Here is a 26,293-nt window from a genome sequence, read left to right on the forward strand (position 1 = left end):
ACCAGAAACAGATCTGCAATTTCATTTTTCAGTTCTTTCAAAACTCTGGGGTAGATACCATCCAGTCCCAGTGATTTGTTATTCTGTAGTCTGTCAATCTGAGTTATGTCTTCCAGTTTCATTTCCTTGCCCTCTGACTGCCCCTTTTACCCCTCAGTCATCAAGCAGCCCAACAGACTCTTCACAGGCGTTTTGCTTCAAATGTACTAGAAAAAGTTTTTACATCTATGGCAAGCTTCTTTTCAAATTCTCTCTTAGAGGATAATTTTAAAAACTGCTCATGCGTATCCATATATTATATGTGCAGGTTACAAAATATGGGTCATATGTACACAAACGTGGTCACGAATGTAAAAACCACGAGCCACACAAGTTCAGACTTATCCAGCTAAATAGCACTTTTCAGACTTTTCCAGCTATGTAAGATAGCCAGATAAGTCTAACAAAAAGCGCTACTTAGCCAGCTAAATCAGATAGTCAGATAAGCAGCATTTTAAGACTTATCAGACTGAGTAGCACTTTTTTTTTTAAGTTATCTTACATGACCGGCTAAGTAATGCCTGCTGCTGCTTAGCCAGATAAATGCTGTTACTTATTTGGATAAGTTCAAATTTGTTTGTCTAAGTATCAGCACAGGCACTACTTAGCTGGAATTTAGCAAGGTAAGTATGTGTAAATGATATACCCACATATTTTTACTTCAGATTTTAAAGGGATATGCAAGTAGATTTTATCCACATTATTTAGACACATTACCTCCCCCCCCCCCCCGTAAGTCAACTTTTACACACATAATTCAGAGGATTTTCTAACATGTTGCACAGCAATGAACTAACCAGTTTTTTTCCAATTAGTCTACCAGTTCACCTAGTCCATCTGCAGCTTGGGAAGACCCTCCTGGCACTTCAGCCTGAAGTTCCCTCATTTCACCCAGACCTCTCACCCTGTTATTTTTTTCATTTTGAAGATGTTAACAATCACTTACTCTAGATATTGAGTAAATATGGGCAAGTAAGGTGCCAAATTTACATGCATAAATTGCTTATAAAATAGCAACTTACTCACATATATATTGGTCCCTCCCTGGAATGCCCCTGACCCGCCCCTTTTCTACACATGCTAATTTACTCAATCACCCTGATTTACACATGTATGTTGAGGTTTCTAAAATAGCATACACTTGCATATATGCTATTCTGCACATTCACCATTCATCATCATTCACATTCATCATCACCAAAGCAATTCCCAACAGCAACTCCTACAATACTCCATGGTACACCCCCTAACTGAAAAACACCAAAAGACTACTCCATCAAGCCGAAAAAACCTGGAGAAAACAACCCACCTCCCTGCACCTTGACAGATACAGGACGCTCCTCTACATCTACAGAACCGACACCGACAAAGCCAAACGTGAATTCTTTGGTAAAAAAATTCATCAACATCAACACAGCCCAAGAACCCTCTTCAACTTCGTCTCCAAACTGACACAACCTCCTCCTCTCGCCCCATCCACAGACAGCAACACAAAGACCTGCGAAGCTCTTGCCCGATTCTTCTCTGATAAAGTCAGCAATCTCATAAATCCTAACCTTCACACATCAGAAGAAACACCTTCCCCGCGCAACGAAGCACCATCTATCTGGTCCAACTTTGATCTCATCGCCTAACCGAAGTAAAAAAGACCATCCAGAAAATCAATCCAGCCTTACACCCCATCGATTCCATCCCAGTTAAGTCTCTCAAGCTCATTCCTGACACCATCGCCAAACCCATCGCGGACATAATAAATACTTCCCTTGAGCAAGGCATCTTCCCAGAAGCCCTGAAATGCGCCATTATCAAACCAATCCTCAAAAAACCACATCTCGACCCTTCCGACCTCTCCAACTACAGACCTATCTCAAATCTCTCATTCATATCCAAGATCATAGAGAAACACATCAACCTCCAACTCTCTGAACACCTTGAAACTCATAACATCCTCTACCCCACCCAACATGGCTTCAGAAAATCCCTCAGCACCGAGACCCTCCTTCTATCACTCACAGACACTGTCTTAAGAGGCTTTGATGCCGGTCAATCCTTCCTACTCATCTTACTGGACATGTCTGCTGCCTTCGATACCATAAATCATAACATACTCACGACACGACTGATGGAGATTGGCCTCAGCGAAACAACCCTCAACTGGTTTCGATCTTACCTATCCAACAGATCCTTCAAAGTTCACATCAACAACAGTGAATCTGAACAATTTCCGCTCCCTCACGGAGTCCCTCAAGGTTCCTCCCTCTCATCTACTCTATTCAACATATACATGCTCCCTCTCTGTAAACTCCTCTCCAGTCTGGACCTCACATTCTTCATCTACGCAGGCAACGTCCAGATTCTTCTCCCCGACAAAGAAAGCATACCTAACACCATCGCCTTCTGGACCTCTCTCTCCACCCAAATATCAAATCTCCTCACGCAGATATCCCTCACCCTCAACCACAAAAAAAACGAAATCCTTTACTTATCAAACAAAAACACATCCAACTCTAGCAAAGACAGCACCTCCAACCAGCCACTCATCACCCTTTCCAACAAGGTCAGAGACCTAGGCATCCACCTTGACTCAAACCTCAACTTGAAGAAACACATCAACCTGACAATCAAAGAAGGTTTCTACAAACTAAAAATCCTCAAGAAACTCAAACCACTTCTATTCCATCACGACTACCGCACAGTACTCCATACCCTCATACTATCCAAGCTAGACTACTGTAATTCTCTCCTCCTTGGTCTGCCCGCCCCCACCACAAAACCACTTCAGCTACTGCAAAATGCTGCAGCCAGATCCCTCACAAACACCAACCGAACCTCACACATCACCCCTATTCTAAAAGCTCTACACTGGCTCCCCATATCACACAGATCTCAATTCAAAACCCTCACCATACTACACAAAACCATCAACAACCAAAAAATCAAATGGACTAAAAACCCTCCCCAACTACAACATAGCCAAAAAAACCTGCGCTCCCAAAACACAGGCCTCCTGATCATTCCACATACAAAACTTGCTCACCTGACTTCTACCAGACAATGCACCTTCTCAGTAGCTGGTCCAACCCTCTGGAACCAGCTACCCTCTCACCTCAGACTGGAACCTTCCCACCAAACATTCAAAAAACAACTGAAAACATGGCTGTTCCAGAATGCCTACCAACTTGCGACCTAACTCCTCCTTCCCCCCTCCCGCATTCTCCCCCTTCCTTCCCCCCACCCTCTCCTCTGTCTCACAGATACTACAAGAAAGCCTCAATGTATAAAGGTTACTATGTATAAAGTAATGCATAATTGTTGCAATGTCAAAGTAATGTCTCTATGTTCCAATGTAAAAATGTTCCTACGTATAAGTTAATGTTACAATGTAAAAATAGTACGACCCCTCCGTCATACTATTACCCTGTTATAATGTGAACCGATGTGATGTACCCCAACGAATGTCGGTATATAAAAGCAAGCAAATAAATAAATAAATAAATTCACAACTTTTGAAAATTCACATTTAGGCTGCTTAATTTTTTACATTTAACTTGCCAGTGTTCATGCATTTCCCTATTTTCCTCATTTGGGTCTATTTTCTATTTTTTAAATGATTCCTTTTTGGCTTTAATTACCTTTTTCACTTCACTATTAAACCATGCCGACAATCATTTGATTTTCCTTCAACCTTCTATAATGCACAGAATACATCTTGTCTGGACCACAAGGATGGAAATTTTAAACAGTGTCCACGCCTCTCGCAAGTTTTTAACCTTGTGGATTCCTCCTTTCCGTTTTTTTTCTAACAAATGTCATTTATCATAGTCTCCCTTTTTTCAGTTAAACGCTACTGCAGTATTTTTCCCGAGTATTCTCCCACAAGTGATTATTTAATTTTGTTCAATATGATCACTATTGCCAAGCAGATCTACCAACTAAATCTCTTGTACCAGGTTCTGTGCTCCACTGAGAACTAGATCCAATATAGTTCCCCCTCATGTTGGTTCCATGACCAACGTCTGCATTAAGCAGTCAATGCTGGCATCTAGAAACTTTACCTCCTTTGCATGTGACATTTACCCAATCAATACGTGGATCACTGAATTCTTCTCCCACTTTTATTGTTGTCCATTTTACTAACTATTCTAATTTTTGTTAGCATTCTGCAGTCTGTTTCCTCATCATGACCAGACGGGCAGTATATATCCTACTAGTACACTCTTCCCTTGTACCCTTGTAATTTCTATGTATTTAAAGAATCCAGAGTGCAGTTTGTTTTCACGTAGATAAGCAAATGAATTAGCCATGCTGTCTGGGACATCCTCCCGTCCTGTAGGTGGCGGAGCTCTCAAAGCAAAGTTCTAAGTCTTGCTACAGTGTATGCCTGCTTGGTACCTCCTCCTCCTCTGTGCAGAGTCTCCTCAGTCCGTTTTTTTCCGCGAGCCTGACAGCACACGGAGCTCTCGGTCTCCTCAAGCTTTTTTCTCTGAGAGAAAAGTTTGTTTTTTCAAAAGAAGATTTCTGAAGTTTTAATTACTTCTTAGTAGTTAGGCTTAACTACTTTTCAAAATTTTCTTAAATTCACTTCAAAAATGCCTCATCCAGGATTCAAATTTTGTGACTGTGGAAAAATAATGTCTGTCACAGACAGGCATCTTAAATGTTATATTTGTCTGGGGCTCCAGCATGAACAGAGTACTTGTGCTGACTGCGGACGCATGTCCCCCAGAGCACAACGTCAAAGAAAAGCCAAAATGGAGGAGTTGAGAAAATTAATGGTAGGATATGCCCCCTCAGAGGAATCAGCAAAATCCTCCCCAGGGCCACAGCACACCCCGAAAGAGTCGGAACGGCCACATGCATCATTGCTGAGTCATGCTGCATCGATTGCTCCGCACAAAACATCATCCGGAGCGGGCGACACACCCAGCAGAGCGAGTGCATCGACCGAAGCAAGCGCGTCGACCATCATCTCATCAACGCAACCCTGAAGCTCCGGCGCATCGAAGCACTGGTGCCTCGACGCACCTCATACATCTAAGTCAAGCCATGCTTTGGGCTTGAAGCAGCTTCAGCATTCCTTGACGCATCGACGCAGTTTAGAGCCAATGCACCGCAAAAAACATGGGCATTCGACTCCAGTGACTCATAAGGCCTCTCAATTCCCCCAAAAAGCATATATCAGGATATAAAAGGAGAAGGGAACCTTCCCCACTCCTAGTTTTGGAGGATGACCTCGCATCCTCTCCTCCAGGACACTCTTCATTACCAAAGAAACTGCATAAATCATCAAAAGATATACCCAGTCCGGCTGGACACCCTGTACCAACCCCTGTGAAAACACCACCGACTACTTCCACACAACAGGTACTAGCATCTCAGGCAATGTCTGAAATTTCCATGATCTTAGCAAATTTTTAGCATCTTTGGCTAATCTGGAGCAACCTACTGTCAACCACCATTAGAGACACCCCAGTTGCCTTCAGATAACCATATTCCGGGCACTGAACCATCTCTCTCCCTTCTCCACCACCACCGGCGTTTTCGCCACTAACATCCTCCCCTGGATCTTCAACGGGATACCCATCCGACCCGCCAGAAGACCAGCCAGAGCCAATTTCACATCCAGAAGATCTTACATATTCGAAATTCCTGGAAAAGGTAGGAAACACCCTGGGAATAGAAACCAGAAAGTTACCAGATCCCAGATCAGAGGTCCTCGGACTACTGAAGGTTTTCGAGACACCATCAGAACCAATAGCTCTGCCTTCCCATGAGGTACTTGACACCCTCATGAAAAGAGCTTGGGAAACACCTCTCACATGACAGGTTACTTCAAGAAAATCTGTGCTAAAGCATAGGATGCGAAAATCTTCCTACTACTACAACCCATCTACAACTACCCCGCACGCATCAGTGGTGGTAGAATCCGCCATGCAAAAAGGCGCACAAAACACGACTTCATGCCAGCATGCCTCCAGGTCATGAAAACAGGCTTATGGATGACTTCGGAAAAAGAGCCTTTCAATCAGGCATGTTAAATGCCCGAATTCAACAGCATCAATTCGCAATAACCCAATACCTGTTTGAATGCTTACAATTATTAAAGCCAAAACTGCAGGAATCATCTGATGCTCAGCTGCCAACCGAATTCCACAATATGGAGGAGGGACTGCGCCACCTTATACACACAATATATGAAGGCTTTGAAACTTCATCAAAATCTACAGCTAATGCGATTGCCGCAAGAAGACTTGCTTGGTTAAGAGCTAGTGCGATAAGGGAAGACGTACAGGAAAAACTAGCGAATCTCCCTTGTCTCCCAGACAATTTATTCAGAGATCATTTCAAAGACACCATATCGCAACTAAAAGAACAAAAGCTGGCGGTCCAATCTTTGACCACTCCAACTACCTTCCCATATTATAGAGCAGAGCTTTCCAAACTGTGTGTCGGCACACGTCAGTGTGTCGCCTGCAGTGTGCAGGTGTGTCGCGCAAGCCCTGTCAACTCTGATGCGAGTTTGGGCTTTTTTTTTTTCTAGAGATTCACTTTTTTTTTTCAGTTTATGGGTTGCTTATTATTGGGTGATTTTTGCTGTCAATCGTGTTTTTTTGGGGGGCTTGGTGGGTGGAACGAGCCCAGCCATCCTTGCATTGGCTGCTGCTGCCAATGAGGCCTGGCCATGAGGAGTACTGACTGCAAGCAGCAGTGTCTGGTGATCATGGAAGGGAGTGAAGCACTTAACTGGCAACAGATCAAAAAGACGAGGTACATGAGTGTGGGGGCCAGACATGTGCTGGGGAGAGAGAGATGAGTGAGTGGGGGGGCAAACGTGCTGGGGGGACAGAACAGGTGCTTGAGGGGGAGAGATATGAGTGTGTGGGGGCCAGACATGTGCTGGGGGGGAGGAGAGAGATGAGGGTGTGGGGGACAGACAATTTGTTTTATTATTGTTTCTCATAAATTATAACAATAACATGAATCTTGGAATATTTTATTTATTTATTTATTATTTTTATTATACCGAGTTTCATGATGGAATCACATCAACCCGGTTACAATTAACAATGTGAGTAAAGGCAGGAGAGTAACATAGTAAAACATTTCCCAATTCAACGTCACATGTAGAATGAAACTTAACAGGTATAATAACAATATTTAGGATGTGAGAAAGTTACAAAAAACAGGGAAAAATAACTAGGATCTGAAAGGGGAGGAAATTGAAGGAAGAATATTAACATTTTATCCAACTGTATCAATTAATAAATATGTATAGTATAAAAATATAGATGAGTAGCAAAAATGATCAAATATAAATTTAAGGTTTTCATGAGATAGGTTGTGTCGTGAAACATTTTATTTATGTATATATTTAAGGAAACATACATAAAATTGTCAAAATATGTTTCGTTCGTTTAACCTTTAACCTCTGGTTTACTAGTAGACTGAATTACCGTGTCGTGAAATTATGTTTGTCTAAAAAGTGTGTCACCAACATGAAAAGTTTGGAAAGCTCTGTTATAGAGGATATTACCCCTCTTACAGACGATTTCAATATCAACGGTGACAGTTCAGACCTTATCCACCTTCCAGGCCAGCCTATTATACTCCACGTGCTTCTTTGTCGCAAACTCAAACATCCCGTCAGCAACAAAGAACTCCTAGGCGGACAAAAACCCCTCAGGATCAGGCACAGCCTGCGACTTCTATGAGTTTTTAGACCATCGGAAACCACCGCTACCTCCCTTAGTCAGCGGCAGATTAACTCAATTCTTGTCTGCATGGACATCCATAACAACTGACAGCTGGGTATTAAGCATTATAAAATAGGATTATACATTAAATTTCAAAACCCCTCCCATACTACCACATTGGATACCCGAAAGAATTCAACACAAGCATTCTCAAAACTTGCACCTAGAGATCAACAACCTCCTACAACAACAATGTATACAGGAACTCCCGGTGTTGCATCCCTGCACCGGTTTCTATTCCCCATACTTCCTCATTCCAAAGAAGTCAGGAGGACTTTGTCCAATCCTAGATCTCTGGTCACTCAACAAACATCTCAAAACAGAGAAATTGAAGATGACTTCTCTCAAGTCTATTCTGCCCTTCATTCAACCCGGAGACTGGATGTGTTCCATTGATCTCAAAGACGAATATTCACACATACCGATGCACAGAGCCTCCTCGCAGTACCTTTGTTTCACGGCAATGAATCATCACTTCCAATACAAGGTTCTTCCATTTGGCCTCTCATCGGCACCCAGAGTGTTTACAAAATGCCTAGCGGTAGCGGTGGCCCATCTATGTCGCCAGGGTATTCAAATATTCCCTTACCTGGATGACTGACTTCTAGTAGCACCCAGCCCCTCCATCCTACAGAACAATCTTCTAGAGACAATCCAATGTCTAGACACGTTAGGACTACTAGTCAACTATGAAAAATCAAATCTACACCCAACACAGGTGTTACAATTCATAGGAGCCATCATAGACTCTACAAAAGACAAGGCTTTCCTTCCTCAACCAAGAGCAATAGCTCTAATATCTCTGGCACAACATCTATCCCACTCATTAAAGGCACAAGCCCATCAGATTTTGATCATACTTGGCCATATGGCGGCTTCGATATATGTAGTCCCACAAACACGACTACACATGAGACGATTACAGTGGGGCTTAAAAGCCCAATGGAAACAATACTCCAACCATCTCTCCTCTCCAGTTTCAGTGACAAACAGCATGAAACAGGATTTGAATTGGTGGCTGCACTCACCAGCCCTCACTATGGGAGCTTCCTTAAGACCTCCGGTTCATCACATAATACTCACGACAGATGCCAACCCGAAAGGCTGGGGAGCCCATCTTTCCCACGTAGAAACTCAGGGCCTCTGGAACACATGGGAGAGGAAGCAACAAATAAACCTCCTAGAACTTCACGCGATTTGGAACGCACTCCAAGCCTTCCTTCCTCAACTACAAGGAAAAATTGTCATGATTCACACCAACAACCAGGTAGCGATGTTCTACATCAACAAAGAAGGCGGGTCAGGTTCCTGGACACTGTGCCAGGAAGCAGTATCAATTTGGGAATGGGAAACAGCCAACTCCATCATTCTGCAAGCAACCTATCTCCCAGGGATAGACAACACCAGAGCAGACAAACTCAGCAGAATTTTCCATCCCCACGAATGGGAACTCCAAAACAATGTGACATTACAGATCTTCCACCCCTGGGGATGGCCACAAGTGAATCTATTTGCCACAGAACACAATCGGAAAGTCCACCATTTTTGCTCCATTTATCCCAGCCCACAATGGATGTCACAAGATGCATTCCTCATGGACTGGTCACACGACCTACTTTACGCTTTTCCCCCATACCACTAATTTCACACACAGTACAGAAATGCATCAGGGACAAAGTGAATCTCATTCTCATAGCTCCAGCATGGCCCAGACAGCCATGGTACGCATATCTAGTTCAACTCTCGATAGACACTCCAATGCCACTGGGAAGCAACCCTCGTCTACTTACACAAGCCGGGGGAACACTTCGCCATCCACTCCATTCTGCGTTTAACCTAACAGCATGGAGGTTGAGCGGCTGCTATTTCAAGACCTAAACCTCCCACCTCAAGTAGAAGATATCCTACTTTCCTCCAGAAAACCTTCCACCAGGAGAAATTATAGAAGAAAGTGGTTTAACTATGCTTCATAGTGCTCCGCTGCGAATATCGACCCGTTCACTTGCCCACTGGACTCCCTGCTCACGTATCTCCACATACTGTATCAGAAAGGATTAGCGATGGCTTCCCTCAGAGTCCACCTCAGTGCCATAGCTGCCTTTCATGCACTACACGATAATGCACCAATTTACACTCATCCTCTCATCTCTAGATTTATGAAGGGTGTTTTAAGACTCCGCCCACTGGTCTCAAAACCACCTGTACCATGGGATTTAAATTTAGTTTTGGAGCAACTAATGCTTCCCCCTTTCGAACCATTAGACACCTGTCACCCCAGATACCTGGCGTGGAAAGTACTCTTTCTCACAGCCCTCACCTCAGCAAGACGTGTCAGCGAGCTACAAGTGCTAGTCCATTACCCACCTTACCTAGTATTTCATCACGACAAAGTGGTTCTACAACCATACCCATCTTTCCTTCCCAAGGTGGATTCATCGTTTCATCTCAATCAATCAATCACTTTACCAACCTTCCACCCTCATCCTCACACGGATGAGGCTCAACGATGTTTGCACACGTTAGACTGTAAGCGAGCCCTGGCATATTATAAACAACGAACGGCCTCTCCTTCAAGACCTTCACAAATATTTCTATCATTTAATCCGAATGCACCAGGAGTACCAGTCTCCAAAAGAACTTTGTCAACCTATATAACAAATTGCATCCATTTCTGCTAGGAGACGAAGTCGACACAACTTTTGTCCAACCCTAAAGCACACCAAGTCAGAGCAGTAGCAGCTTCTGTTGCCCATCTGCATGAGGTTCCAATCCTGGACATTTGCAAGGCGGCCACTTGGTCCTCACTGCATACCTTTAGTACTCACTACTGTTTAGACAAACTGGCTTCATCAGACGCCTCCACGGGTAAACAGATTTTACAAGCGGGCACCTCAAACACCACAAGAGACTGTCCACACTCTACCTCAGCAATTTGAGCACCCACATCAAGAACAACATCAAAACAGCTCAAATTGCTAGCTGTGGACTCCCAGACAGTATGGCTAATTCAGCTGCTTATGTACGTGAAAAGAGCAAGTTTGCTTACCGTAAGCAGGTGTTTTCCGTAGTTAGCAGATGAATTAGCCATGTTGACCCTCCCGCCTCCCCGGACAGTCTTGCACTATATACTTGCTTAATTACAAACTGAGGACACTCTACACAGGGGAGGGGGATGTGCCAAGCAAGCACACACTGTAGCAAGACTTAGAACTTTGCTTTGAGAGCTCCGCCACCTACAGGATGGGAGGACGTCCCAGACAGCATGGCTAATTCAGTTGCTATCTATGGAAAACACCATTTATGGTAAGCAAACTTGCTCTTTCCTGCAAAAAACTTCTATCCTGCTTGACTCTCTGCCATCCTTAACATATAGTGCCACTCCTCCACCAATTTTATCTGCCCTGTGTATTGATATAATTTGTACTCTGCTCTCACAGTGTCCCATTGATTATTCTCCTTCTACCAGGTCTCTGAGATTCCTATTATGTCTATATCTTCCTCTAGTGTCGTACATTCTAATTTTCCAGTCTTATTTTTCAGACTTCTGGATTTGCATACAAACATTTTAAAATAGTTTTATTTGTATTTCTGTTTTTTGTATGTACCCACAACCTGCTTATTATCAGATGATATAGGCAGTTTTGAATCATTTTTATCTGCATGCTTTATATTTAAATATATTTTTCAGCTTTTACAACCACTTCTCTATCAGGATATTCTAACTTACTTGATATGCCAGTATTCTTTGAAGATGCCTCCCTCCGAACAATGAACTGCTGACGGCTTCCCCATGTTCTAGTTCAGAGATGGCCAACTCCGGTCCTTGAGAGCCACAAACAGACTAGGTTTTCAGGATATTTACAAAGACTATGCATGAGATATATCTGCATGAAAATCTCTCTCATGCATATTAATTCTGGAAATCCTGAAAAACAGGCCTGTTTGTGTCTCTCGAGGACTGGAGTTGGCCACCTAGTTTAAAAGCTGCTCTATCTCCTTTTTAAAAGTTAGTGCCAGCAGCCTGGTTCCACTTGGAATAGACTTACCCTTCCCCAGAATATTCCTCACTTCCTAAGAAACCTAAAACCCTCTTCCCTGCACTATGGTCTCATCCCCGCATTGAGACTCTGGAGCTCTGCCTGCCTCTGGGGTACCATGCATGGAACAGGGAGCATTTCAGAGAATGCCACCCTGGAGGTTCTGGATTTCAATTTCCTACCTAAGAGCCTAAATTTAGCTTACAGAACCTCCCTCCTGCGGCTTAAGTCACTAGTACCCGTATATGCCACTACAGTCAGTCCCTCCCAGGCATTCTTTATACTCTTATCTAGATCCACTATCTTCACACCAGGCAGATAAGTTACCAAGTGATCCTCATACCCACCAAATACCCAGCTATCTATTTTCCTAATGATCAAATCATCCACTACAATAGTCAGCCTAACCCTTCCCTCATGGCCACAATTAGATATCAGCTGGTTAGAGAAATGCTGGTGATGGTTTACATAGTTTAGCAAGCATTACTACTACTACTACTACAACTACTAATTATTTCTAAAGCATTATTTATTTATTTAGATTTTCATATTCCGCTTTTCAGCACTTCATCAAAGCAGATTACATTTAGGTACTATAAATATTTTGCTATCCCCACAGGGCTTACAATCACTAGGCATACAGATGCACATAAATAGTCCCATGGGGTTTATATTACTAGTGGTTAGTGCCACTGCTTGAGAACTGGATACAGCACTGCATACTATACATCTAGTAATTGTAGAGAAATAAGTAGTGACCATATTAGCAATATAGTAGATAAGGACCACTGGCCCACCCAATATGTCCTGTTTCCCATGCCTAAGACTGTATCATTGTGTTGTTGTAAATTCATGCTAGTTGAGTTTGCTGCTTTTTTCATAGAAGCTTGATGCCGCTGTACAGCCATTCTGTGCACACTGGCTGGCCTTCTTATGTTCCATGGGATTAAGCACGCAGGGCTCTATAACTAGTCCAATACTCCGGTCCTCCCTTCCCCTCCATTTTTATTTAAAGTTTATTTATAAGGATTCTAACACAATAAGCAAGCAATGGATCTACCTCACATGAAGAAACTACTCATCTTTTACCTATTACCCTTACTACTGCCTTCTGTAACTGTCCCGAGCATTCTTAAACTCTGCCCCTGTACTGGTTTCAACCACCTCTACTGGTGGCTATTCCAAGCATCTAAGAGCCTCTTAATAAAGTAGGGATGTGAACAAAAAATGTTGTGATTCATTTCATCCATTCATTTTTGGCCTGTTTTCAGCATTTGATTTGGTTAGTTTCATTATTTTTCCTAATGTATGCATATAAACTACGAAAACAAATAAAAACAAATGCACACCCTTAACAAAGAGCTATTTCCTGGTAGCCTCTCCCTTGTCCTTGAATTTATTTTCCTATGAAAATGACTTGGGTGATTTGTTTAACACTGATTCATAGTAGAAGCTATTCCGACAGGGGGCACCACTTTCTGATGAGCTGAATGTTGCAAAGGGGTGCAAGGCCTAATAACCAAAACAAACATCTCCTAAGAAGCAGCAGCAGCATTCTGCACTTTCGGTTGAATTGTACACCTATTACATTCTCTCCCTTTCCACTACTAACACTAATTCTTTCACTCTCGGCGGAAGCAGATGCGAAGTCTAAGAAACAAGTCTGAAGTTTCTTCCAGACCTCAGCCTTCCCATTTTAAGTTCCCTTTCCAGCAGACGGAGAGTGAGGAGCAGAGAGCGGTCAGCAGGCGAAACTTGGCCCCCGGCCTCGGCCGTCCCTTGTCCCAAACACATGACACTCCCCGAGCCCCCCAGCCCGGGCAGCCGAAAGAAAAGTGAAAGCAGCGGCGGCGAGGACAAAGTTAGTGCGGGCACTCACCATCGTCAGAGAGTCCGAAGCGCAACTCCCGCAGATACGCAACTTTCATACTTGGTAGGGACGGCAGCGCCGGGCGAGCTGAAGCGCGGCCGCCGCCGCCGCTCCGGGAAGCGGCTGTCAGCGAGCGGGGGCGGGGCCGCAGCGGCATTGGCTGGCGAGGCTGCACCGCGCCCCCGCCCGCCCGCCCAGCAGGTGAGGGCGGCGCGCGCGCTCGCCTTCCTCGCGCTCTCTCTCGGAAGCTCGGCGCTCGCCTTCTTCCTAGCAGCTCCAGAGTGGCCCAGCCTGCTTCTCTCTGTGCCACAGGCTAGCGCTCGCTCTCTCCCTCTGGATCCTGGGGTGCAGGTCTCTCTCCCCCTTTTTCTCTGCATCCTAGAGTGGATGTCTCGCTGGCTTAGGCTTTTCTGTGTCGCAGGGTTGGCGTTCTCACTGTCTCTCCCTCTCGCAGGATAGATGTCTGTCCCTCTTTCTGGCTCCTGAGATAGGTCTCTGAAACGCAGCATGTGCGTCCATTGCTAGGTCTATGTGTCCAGAGATAGATGTCTTCGGCATGGCTCTCCCGGCCCTGCCTGTATATGTCCTAGCACAGGCCTCGTTCTGCAGGGGTAGATGCGTGTGCGCCTTTGCTCTGCTGGATGAACAAATGTCTCGCTAGATCTGGGGAGGTAGTGGGTGTCAGTGTGTGGCTCTCCTCTTTTCTCAGGGTCCGTGTGTGTCTTTCTCTGTTCTGGTGCATATGTTTTAGGATATGTGCCTCTGTTATAGGGTGAATGTGTTTGGGTTTTGAAATCTGTGTGCCTCGCTCCGTTTTGGGATGAGTGTATGTGCGTCGCTCTCTCTGTTCTGGTGTGTGTGTGTGTGTCCATGACTTAGCTCCAAGTTTCAAATGAAAAGTACACACATATTTTACTGTTGAAAATTGTTGCGGGAGAATTCTTGGATATTTGCATCTTCTTTTTTGTGTGAGTACTTTTTGAATAGAAAATAACTCACAGATCTGAAAATCCAATCTGCGCATGTTATTTTCCTCTTCCCATCTCCAATCAATGCCCGACCCCAAGAGCTGAAACTTCGGGGAGGGCCGATATCCACAATATGCACTGTAAATGATTTTGAAGCTTGTCCTCCTCATCAGCACTATTTTAGGGTTATAAACTGTACTGGGCCCCGCCGCAGCTGAAGAGGAGTGACAATGAGAGAGAGCTCTAAACTTTCCCTGCATTGCTTCTTTCCTTGTTGCTGTTTTGCTGTTACTTCCGCTTTGCAGGGCTTAAAAAAAACTGCTTGTTTTGCAGCAGGAATGGAACAGTCTCTGCAAGGAGAACTAAAGTGCATTGTAAAGTGCAGGAGGAGATTTTTTTTTATTTGTTTAGCAAAAAAGGGGGAGAAGAATATTTATTTTTAAGCCAAGTGTGGGAAGTAATTATGGATTTCTTTTCCACAAAGTGTGTGTGTGTTGGGGAGGAGAGATGTTTCCAACTTAGTGTTGCATTGAGCCCCAAAATGTCTTAAATTGGGTTTGCTCCCCGTGGTTACAAAATGTGTCTTGGGAGCATATGTATATATGCATGTGTCTGTCTGTCCTCCCTATGTCCAGGATGGGGGGGGGGGGTAAGGATGTGTGTATGTATCTCTCTTTCCCACCCCATATGGAGGTTTTGGGTGTATTGCGTGTCTCTCTGTACCTGTCTATCAGATTCAGGAAAGTTTACTGGCATGATAATTTGTACAGGACTTGCCAACGTAATACATGGGAAGAAGAATTTTCAAAGCCAATTACATAAGTAAAAAGCATTTTATGCATGCATGTAAATTGGGCATCTGAAAATTACTCTTCCTAAATGTGACTAAATGTCTGCAAGTTACTTTTAGCCACACTGAGAAGTGATATTGGTTAGAAGAAGAAAATAACTTTTGTACAGATTGCTTTTTAAATTCTACATGCATCATTTTATATTTAAAATATAAACAGGTACTTACAGCAATTATCAGTGCTGAAATATGCAAATTTCATTTTGAAACTTAGAGCAAAGCCCATAGGTAAAAAGTGCCTGTAGACTTTTCCCCATTTTAAAAACTGCCCCAAAAAGTGGTTCAAATACAAGAAAAAAAATGACAAAGTAAAGAAAGGGCAATAAAGGCAATTCCCAGCTTCTAGTGCTGTGACTTTTTGGCCCTTCTCTTTCTCACTCTCTGCCTGGTGATGGAGCATGGTATTGCATTTTGGTAACTAGGTCCCTATGTATTTTGTGTGTCTTTATTTAGCTTTTCATTGGGAGTTTAAGGCTAATTATGTTCAGGTACTGTAGGTATTTCCCTGCCCCAGACGGCCTAACTTTCAAACCTATTTGCAAAAAAAGCATGTATGCATAATACCCACAATTTATTAGCCGAGGCAGGTATTTTATAAACTATGAGTGTATACTGTTTTGAAAATACTTATTCACATACTTGAAATTACCAGTTTGCCAATACCTAAGCCAGTTCACCCAGTCCATCTCCAGGTCACCTGGACTCTAGCACTTAACCCAGGACTCCCACCCAAAAACTGAACACAACAGACAAGTCTGATTTCACTTGTTCTAGTCAATTAACAGGTGTAAAATAGTATGAATAAATTCATTAATTTATACGCATATATCTCCTCTAAAATAGCAACTTCCATATATACTTCTTGGCCCACCCTGGAATACCCATATATTGTCCCTTTTTTGCACCAGTAAAATGTGTGTGAAACCAAAAATACATGTGTACTTCTGATGCTTATAAAATAGCATATATGCAAATGCATATTACTTATGCATTATTTTTCCACATAGAACCCCTTTGAACATTTAATATATTTGTACTTGAAGCAATGGAGGGTGAAGTGACTTGCCCAATGTCAGTGGAACTTGAAACCTGGCTGCTTTAACCACTAGGCTATTCCTCCTTCATTATCTTTTGGTGAAGTCAAAATATGGTGGGACTTAGGCTGAGGGATGTCCTTTCACTCTTTGAGTTTGAGATGGGATATGTCATCCCATCACTGGAATGGCCCAGTAAAAACCAAGAACTGCAGGCAGACGAATGCTGCATATTGTTCATTAAGGCTTGATTTAAGTTGCCTGAAAGGCTGAGGATGCAGCCCAGGTTAAGGCTCCACAAATTTCAGAATTGTAAGATCTCACAGCATTAGGTTTGACAGAAGATTGTTTTTGCAGGCTGTAAAGGCAGGCCTGTGGGAAATGGATAGCAGCTTTCATATCATTATGAACTGCTTGGAAAATCCCCTTAAAAAGGCAATTACGGTAAAAACTGAAAAGGCATCTGTGTATTTTACAGATATGGGATCTTGGCACATGAGGGCAACACTGTCATGTTATAGAATTGATAAAACAAATTCATTCTTAGTGAAATGTATTATTTCAACCTGTCCCCATATAGGTCAAATGCAAGTGAAGTGTTAATCAAACTTAAATTCCTTAATGTTTTAGATGCTGTACACTATAAATTATCTAGCTTTTTATTTAATTACTCACTGTTCCAAGCCTGAGGACAAGGGGACTTAAATTCAGGTACAATAGGTAGTTCCCCGTTTCGTAGGGCTTGCAATCTAAATTGCTCTCTGGGGCAATGGAGGACAAAGTGACTTGCCTAAGGTCACTAGGAGCATCAAGGGGAGAAAGTGGAGTTGAATCCTGGCTTCCCTGCTTCTCAGCCCACAGCTATAACCACTGAGCTACTCCTGCACTCCACACAAGCTATCACAGTAGCTGGCTAGGTGGTGTCATACACATAGGAGGGCACAAGCTGGTAAATGTACATGAATAAACCTGGAGGGCCTTCTTCAGCTGTATGTACACAAATCTAAATCCATGACATGGGCATTGCCTGGATATATGTACACATTTCTAGATCACAGATCAGGGTCTTGCTTAAGTATATGTATATACACTTCCAGAGGAATGTTGTGGATTTTGCAGGGTGAATGTAACCAGTCTGATTCAGAATCTGATTAATGTATCTTCTGCATCTGTAACCAGCCATGCTGGGAACTCACTGTCAGCAGGATATCCTCATGGCAAACAAAGGAGGAGCACTGAATGTTTTTGTATATACATGTGTGTGTGTGTCTTTATTTTTTAGTGCTGTTATAGAGATCGGTTATGTGAATACAATTTGAGAATGTTGTGAACGAGAGAATGTAAACTTTGAACATAAGAAGTGCCATATTGGATCAGACTAAGGTCCATTGAGCCCAGCATCCTGTCTCTAACAGTGGCCAGTCCAGGCCAAAAGTATCCATCAGATCCCCAATTATTGATCTATTCCTTGTATCTCATTCACTATGTATATTAGTTGGTGAGTGTCAACAGCATGATGTGCCTCTGTAAATGAGTCTTTGGGCAGTCACGTAATTCTAGAAACTTCGACAATACTGTATGTTTAACTATAAAAGAAGGGTCACTTCCTGTATCCAATGAGATGCTGGTCAGTTTGTAAGACAAAGGGCACCCAATATCCAGCATCTCCCAAGAACACTTATAATGCCAAATAAATAAGCTATATCACAAATGTGTATGTTAGTGTTGTGTGACACTGCTTTGTTTAAGTGTGTTACATAAGAAACATAAGAACATAAGAAAAATGCCATACTGGGTCAGACCAAGGGTCATCAAGCCCAGCATCCTGTTTCCAACAGAGGCCAATCCAGGCCATAAGAACCTGGCAAGTACCCAAAAACTAAGTCTATTCCATGTTACTGTTGCTAGTAATAGCAGTGGCTATTTTCCAAGTCAACTTAATTAATAGCAGTTAATGGACTTCTCCTCCAAGAACTTATCCAAACCTTTTTTAAACACAGCTATACTAACTGCACTAACCACAATCCTCTGGCAACAAATTCCAGAGTTTAATTGTGCGTGAGTAAAAAAGAAACTTTCTCCGATTAGTGTTAAATGTGCCCCATGCTAACTTCATGGAGTGCCCCCTAGTCTTTCTACTATCCGAAAGAGTAAATAACCGATTCACATCTACCCATTCTAGACCTCTCATAATTTTAAACACCTCTATCATATCCCACCTCAGTCGTCTCTTCTCCAAGCTGAAAAGTCCTAACCTCTTTAGTCTTCCTCATAGGGGAGTTGTTCCATTCCCCTTATCATTTTGGTAGCCCTTCTCTGTACCTTCTCCATCGCAATTATATCTTTTTTGAGATGCGGCGACCAGAATTGTACACAGTATTCAAGGTGCGGTCTCACCATGGAGCGATACAGAGGCGCAGTCCATATGTATTCCACGCATTAAGAAAGGTGGAAGGAAGGTGGAAGGAAGGCAAAACGATTACCGTCATGGTTAAAAGGTGAGGTGAAAGAGGCTATTTTAGCCAAAAAGGCTATTTTAGCCAAAAAATCATCCTTCAAAAATTGGAGAACGAAAGATCATCTGAAGAAAATAGGATAAAACATAAGCATTGTCAAGTTAAGTGTAAAACATTGATAAAACAAGCGAAGAGAGAATTTGAAATGAAGTTGGCCATAGAGGCAAAAACTCATAATAAAAACTTTTTTAAATATATCCAAAGCAAGAAACTTGTGAGGGAGTCGGTTTGGACCATTAGATGACCGAGGGGTTTAAAGGGGCTCTTAGGGAAGATAGGCCATTGCAGAAAGACTAAATGAATTCTTTGCTTCCGTGTTTACTAGTGAGGATGTTGGGGACGATACCAGTTCCGGAGTTGGTTTTCAGGGGTGATGAGTCAGACGAACTGAACGAAATCACTGTCAACCTGGAAGATATAGTAGGCCAGATTGACAAACTAAAGAGTAGCAAGTCACCTGGACCGGATGGTATGCATCCCAGGGTACTAAAGAAACTCAAAAATGAAATTTCTGACCTATTAGTTAAAATTTGTAACCTATCATTAAAATCATCCATTGTACCTGAAGACTGGAGGGTGGCCAATGTAACCCCAATATTTAAAAAAGGCTCCAGGGGTGATCCGGGTAACTATAGACCAGTGAGCCTAACTTCAGTGCCGGGAAAAATAGTGGAAACTATCCTCAAGATCAAAATTGTAGAGCATATAGAAAGACATGATTTAATGGGACACAGTCAACATGGATTTACCCAAGGGAAGTCTTGCCTAACAAACCTGCTTCATTTTTTTGAAGGGGTTAATAAACATGTGGATAAAGGTGAACCGGTAGATGTAGTGTATTTGGATTTTCAGAAGGCGTTTGACAAAGTCCCTCATGAGAGGCTTCTACGAAAACTAAAAAGTCATGGGATAGGAGGCCGATGTCCTTTCGTGGATTACACAAACTGGTATAAAAGACAGAAAACAGAGAGTAGGACTAAATGGTCAATTTTCTCAGTGGAAAAGGGTTAAACAGTGGAGTGCCTCAGGGCTCTGTACTTGGACCGGTGCTTTTCAATATATATATCAATGATCTGAAAGGATACAATGAGTGACGTTATCAATTTGCAGATGACTACAAAATTATTCAGAGTAGTTTAAATCACAAGCAGACTGTGATACATTACAGGAGGACCTTGCAAGACTGGAAGATGGGCATCCAAATGGCAGATGAAATTTAATGTGGACAAGTGCAAGGTGTTGCATATAGGGAAAAATAACCCTAGCTGTAGTTACACGATGTTAGGTTCCATATTAGGAACTACACCCAAGAAGAGATCTAGGCGTCATAGTAGATAATACATTGAAATCGTCAGCTCAGTGTGCTGCAGCAGTCAAAAAGCAAATAAAATGTTAGGAATTATTAGGAAGGGAATGGTTAATAAAACGGAAAATGTCATAATGCCTCTATATCGCTCCATGGTGAGACCACACCTTGAATACTGTGTACAATTCTGGTCGCCGTATCTCAAAAAAGATATAGTTGCAATGGAGAAGGTACAGAGAAGGGCAACCAAAATGATAAAGGGGATGGAAACAGCTCCCCTATGAGGAAAGGCTGAAGAGGTTAGGGCTGTTCAGCTTGGAGAAGAGACGGCTGAGGGGGGATATCATAGAGGTCTTTAAGATCATGAGAGGTCTTGAACGAGTAGATGTGACTCGGTTATTTACACTTTCGAATAATAGAAGGACTAGGGGGCATTCCATGAAGTTAGCAAGTAGCACATTTAAGACTAATCGGAGAAAATTCTTTTTCACTCAACGCACAATAAATCTCTGGAATTTGTTGCCAGAGGATGTGGTTAGTGCAGTTAGTGTAGCTGGGTTCAAAAAAGGTTTGGATAAGTTCTTGGAAGAGAAGTCCATTAACTGCTATTAATCAAGTTTACTTAGGGAATAGTCACTGCTATAATTGCATCAGTAGCATGGGATCTTCTAGGTGTTTGGGTAATTGCCAGGTTCTTGTGGCCTGGTTTGGCCTCTGTTGGAAACAGGATGCTGGGCTTGATGGACCCTTGGTTTGACCCAGCATGGCAATTTCTTATGTTCTTATGTTCTTATTCACCATTCCCTTTCTAATAATTCCCAACATTCTGTTTGCTTTTTTGACTGCCGCAGCACACTGAGCCGACGATTTCAATGTGTTATCCACTATGATGCCTAGATCTCTTTCTTGGGTTGTAGCACCTAATATGGAACCCAACATTGTGTAATTATAGCATGTGTTATTTTTCCCTATATGCATCACCTTGCACTTATCCACATTAAATTTCATCTGCCATTTGGATGCCCAATTTTCCAGTCTCACAAGGTCTTCCTGCAATTTATCATAATCTGCTTGTGATTTAACTACTCTGAACAATTTTGTGTCATCTGCAAATTTGATTATCTCACTCGTCGTATTTCTTTCCAGATCATTTATAAATATATTGAAAAGTAAGGGTCCCAATACAGATCCCTGAGGCACTCCACTGTCCACTCCCTTCCACTGAGAAAATTGCCCATTTAATCCTACTCTCTGTTTCCTGTCTTTTAGCCAGTTTGTAATCCACGAAAGGACATCGCCTCCTATCCCATGACTTTTTACTTTTCCTAGAAGCCTCTCATGAGGAACTTTGTCAAACGCCTTCTGAAAATCCAAGTATACTACATCTACCGGTTCACCTTTATCCACATGTTTATTAACTCCTTCAAAAAAGTGAAGCAGATTTGTGAGGCAAGACTTGCCCTGGGTAAAGCCATGCTGACTTTGTTCCATTAAACCATGTCTTCCTATATGTTCTGTGATTTTGATGTTTAGAACACTTTCCTCTATTTTTCCTGGCACTGAAGTCAGGCTAACCTGTCTATGTTTGTGTTTGTTGGGAAGCGCTAGGGAGCGGTTCCGTTTCCGGGGAGATAGTGTGCCCTTAGGCCGCAGCACGACCCCAGAGGAACTCTGAAGAAGAGCTAAGGCAGGCAAGATGTGTCAGAGCACGGGCGGACAGGCTGAAGACCAGGGGCCCTGACCTCTGCTGAACCCGAACGCACCAGAAGAGACCCAACAACGCAATGCTGGTCTCTGGGGTAGTCCTCCAGCCACTCAATAGCTCTTTCGGACCCACCGTATGGGAATGGCAGGTGCGACAGGATGGACAGAGGTCAAGGACAGGCGATGATACTGGAACAAGGATGAAACATAGGCACTAGGAGACTCTGATGAGACAAAGACACTTGGAGACTTGGACAAAACGTAGGCAGGGCTGAAGCTTAGGATGAAGGAGGGATCCGGGCAGCACTCGAAGCAGGATCCAGCCGGAATGGGAGCTTCAGTGACCGGGCATGGCCATCGGGCTAGATACAGAATTACACACAGGCCTGTCATCTGGAAGCAGAATCCGGCGAGAGGGCTAGGATTAAAACCCAGAACCAGGAACATCTGAGGACAAGGACATCTGAAGAGAGGAGCCGGAGGGAACTAGAACATCTGGAGATGGAACATCTGAAGACAGGACGGACGAGGATGCAGGATCCGATGAGAGACCAGGAACCATGGATGAAGACAAGTGAATTCCCACGAAGAACCTTGAAGAAACGATGGACTTTAGAAGCCTCCTGGACCGATGAGCTGGAACAACGGAGAATCCAGGAGTGAACTGGCTCCTTGCGAAGGCAATGAGGGACTGACGAGGAACCCTTTTTATAGGGCTGATGAGAAGACACCCTGGAAACGTCATCAGGTGGGGCCGCTGGGCTTTTCCCTCCATGGGCCCTTTAAAGGTCGGAGAGAGGCGTGGCCGCACACCTAGAGGAAAGGGGCAGGACCTGGGACAGCGGTAGCAGCGTCCATGTCACAAGAATTGAGCAGGAGCGGCACTAGGCCATGAAGCAAGGGCCCGTTGTCGGCAGCTCCATTTGCCGCAAGAGTGACGTCGGCAGCGGCCTCCAGACCGCGCCGGGAAGGAACTGCGGCAGCGGCCTCTGGGCCGCAAGGGAGAGACTGTGTTGGCAGCAGCCTGGCAGCGAAGGGACAGCGTTGGTGGCCTCCGGGCTGCGAAGGTGAGAGGCTGCTCGTGGCTATGCCCACGAGCAGCATCGCAACAGTGTTTGCTATTCTGAGTTCTGTACAAGAGTAACTGTTTATTTCTTAGCATGCATGTACTATGAGGTTCATGTTGTGTTGAAAGCAATGAACGTTGCAGAACAGAAGGATGTGTGAGTGTGTTGTGAATATTCTGTATGAGAAGAGGTTACCAACATGTGTTGTATATCAAATAATGTGTTGAAGAATGAGTGCGACTGTGTCTCAGTAATATGCTGAGGAAGAGTTTAATTGGTGGATTGTGATGTGCTGAGCGACTGAGTGTGTATGTGAGAAATATCTTGTGGAAAGGTTGTGTGTGGGTAGTGGTGGGGGGACGATAAGCTGTCATTGGAGGAGGATTGAAATAGAATGTGATGGAGGTAAGTGTTAGCCAGGTGCAAAAACTACATTATTTCAAAACCCAGAACTGGCACTACCAAGGTATCGTCTCTCTAATTCTGTTAGGCAGCAGTCTCAGTTCCAAAAGAGCTTTGCTTCTCAGTGAATATTTGTAAACTAGATATCTAATGGAAAATTATAGGAAAATTATAGTGAAATTCATGATGAAGAAATCCGATTACCCCCAATTCAATTATGCTATCCTAGCCCACACAGCACATTCTCCATTTTTTCCCATAAATGTCAATGCCAGGGGTCCCAGTAATCAAATAAAATTGAAAATCATCTTTCCATTAAATTCAATTAACTGCAATTTCTAAAGCCTATCAGAGATTTTAATTACTGAATTATAAAATTCTCCAATGCTAAATTGAAACAAAAAAAAAAAGAAACACATCGATTTCAGGAAAAAGAAAGCAGAAAACCTGGAAAAGTCCCTTCCCCTCTCTATCCTGCAGCCTTCTGGATCTCACTGAGAGATGAAACAAGGGAGCTGAGAGATACTGAAATCTAAACTGAATCCTGAGCACAACAACTGGGCTCTCTGCAGTTTCCCCAATGAGCCATTCAGACTCCCAATTCTGCTAGTTCACAGATATCCTTGGAGAAAGTCACCTGTCTTGGAGAGAGAGGAGTTACATAACAATCAGATAAAGTGACTGGCACTCCTAGAAACAAAGACTACTGGGCTCAGCTTGTCTGCCTCATTTCCTACACTTGCTCTCTGGCTTTACCTTCCTTTCCTCATATGCTATGCTTTCTTGAATTCTTATACTGATTTGCCTCCACTAATTCCACACGGAGGCTATTTGTGCATCCACCACCCTTTCCGTGGAGAAATATTTTCTCATGTACCCTGTTTTTCATGGCATCTTGTTACAACTACGTTTTGAAGGAAAAATGTTTGCTTTTGTGTCTTATTTATACCATTGAGCTATTGGAATATTTCCAGCAAAGTCCATCTACTCACTGTCTTCTCCTCTAGAGTCTACATATTTAAGTCCTCTCAGGGCATTATTTGCAGACCAATTTAAGGGCCCTCCTCTGAACTGCCTTCAGTATATGTGTAGCCAATATTTAAAAAACCAGAAACTGGATAACCTACTGTATCTGGCTAAAGTTAGCCACATAAGTAATTTGGGATATTTGGAGGGATAAACATCCCACAAAATATCCAAGATTAAAGTTATACAGCTCGTTAAGGCTAAAGTTATGCAGCCACACAAGGCTAGATAACTTTAGATATGCTAGCAGGTACATCTTGAGTTAGCTGAATAACTTATTTTGCTAACTCCAAATATCAGAGTTAGCCGACTAATTTAGTCAGCTAACTTTCCTATCCCCCTACCTAGCCTTCCTCCCTTTTCCCTTCTCCACCCTGACCCCTAAACCCACCCTAACTCTTCTAAACTTTTTTGTTTAATAACTTATGTGCTCCTCATCAGAGACCCTCTGAGAGATGTACTTTGATAAGGGACTCCTTTAAGATCTGTGTTCTCTCAAAGGGTCCTTTCAGAGTTCTATCTTGAAATCAAAAGGGCACTTGATTTCCAAAAGACTGGGATGATTGCAGTAGTTGTGTGATCAGTCACTTCTCATTTGGGCCATATGAAGGCTATCATTATCCTCCTAGGTTTTCTTGAGGAGAAGACTAAAGAGCAACATCTTTTCACAGAAAGGATGATGAATGCATGGAACACTATCCCTGGGTGGGTGGTAGAGGCTAAAACAGTAACAGAGTTTGAGAGGGCATGGCATAAGCACAGCAGACTTCTATTGCTAAAAGGAGAAAGCATGACCTAGTGGCACAAGCAAGTATCTAACATGCTGCACTTGATTGATTCAACAATGGGTATTGGGGCTGCCAGAATGAAAGGCAAAGTGGTTAATGTGAAAAGTGAGAAGTCTTAGCATAAATGCAGGCAATCACTTGGCCAGGTTTGTTTGGCAAGCTCAATGATAGAATTGATTAGCAGGTGAGTCTGGCAGGCTGCAAGTACTAGAATAACTACAAATCCTAGTGAAAATACAGCTGCTCATTTATGGCCTAATTTTAAATCGCCGACACGCACAAAAACTGGGAAATATGAGTGTGGCCGGGCTGCGCACGCACCACGGGGATTTTAAAGGCCCGGTGGCCTAAAAAAGGGGTGGGGCATGGGCAGGCCGGGATAGCACAGGTAAGTTGCAAAATAAAAAAAATTAAGTTTGTTAGGGGGCTTTTAAGGGTCGGGGCAGATAGGGGAAAAGGGAGGAAGGTTACGGGGTTTAGGTCATTCCTTCCTAGTCCACTCCTTTATTGGAGCAGTGTGGGAGGGAACTGGGGAAAGGCCTTGTCACATCGGCATGCATTTCTTAAAAGTTCCCCCCCCCCCTTGTGCGAGTCGGCACTCCCGCGCACATGCACGTGCCGATATAAAATTGGGCGCACATGTATTGCATTTTATAACATGCACATGGTGACATGCTCATGTTATAAAATTGGCATGTCTGTGCGCCGGGAACTGCGCACACATGGACACCCACGTGCAGCTTTTAAAATTCACCTGGGTAGTTTGGTTGGTCTGACAGGCTATGCAGGACAGCCAAGAGGTTCACTAGCAATTGAGCTATTTAGACAACCTGTGAGGATAGAATCAGCTAGAGCTATCAAGGTTGAAAATACAGACCTAGAGGAAATGCAGACGCTCATGTAGTCAGGGTCTGTGTCAGGGTACCTAGGGG

The 26,293-nt window shown here is 43.3% G+C and overlaps 1 protein-coding gene and 1 long non-coding RNA gene across 4 annotated transcripts in view; one reads left to right on the forward strand and one right to left on the reverse strand.

The window, feature by feature from the left end:
* CASZ1 (castor zinc finger 1) overlaps positions 1-13,872 on the reverse strand; it is a 357,431-nt gene extending 343,559 nt beyond the window's left edge. For all 3 annotated transcript variants that reach the window (XM_029579132.1, XM_029579133.1, XM_029579131.1), the window contains exon 1: positions 13,710-13,872. In XM_029579132.1, the coding sequence (XP_029434992.1) occupies positions 13,710-13,857 (148 nt within the window). In that variant the 5' untranslated portion in view covers positions 13,858-13,872. The remainder of the gene's footprint in view (positions 1-13,709) is intronic.
* LOC115077018 overlaps positions 13,648-26,293 on the forward strand; it is an 83,533-nt gene continuing 70,887 nt past the window's right edge. The window contains exon 1 of the long non-coding RNA XR_003852932.1: positions 13,648-13,763. This is a non-coding gene — a long non-coding RNA (uncharacterized LOC115077018). The remainder of the gene's footprint in view (positions 13,764-26,293) is intronic.

Source organism: Rhinatrema bivittatum, chromosome 15 (assembly GCF_901001135.1).
Source record: "Rhinatrema bivittatum chromosome 15, aRhiBiv1.1, whole genome shotgun sequence".
NCBI classification, from domain to species: domain Eukaryota; kingdom Metazoa; phylum Chordata; class Amphibia; order Gymnophiona; family Rhinatrematidae; genus Rhinatrema; species Rhinatrema bivittatum.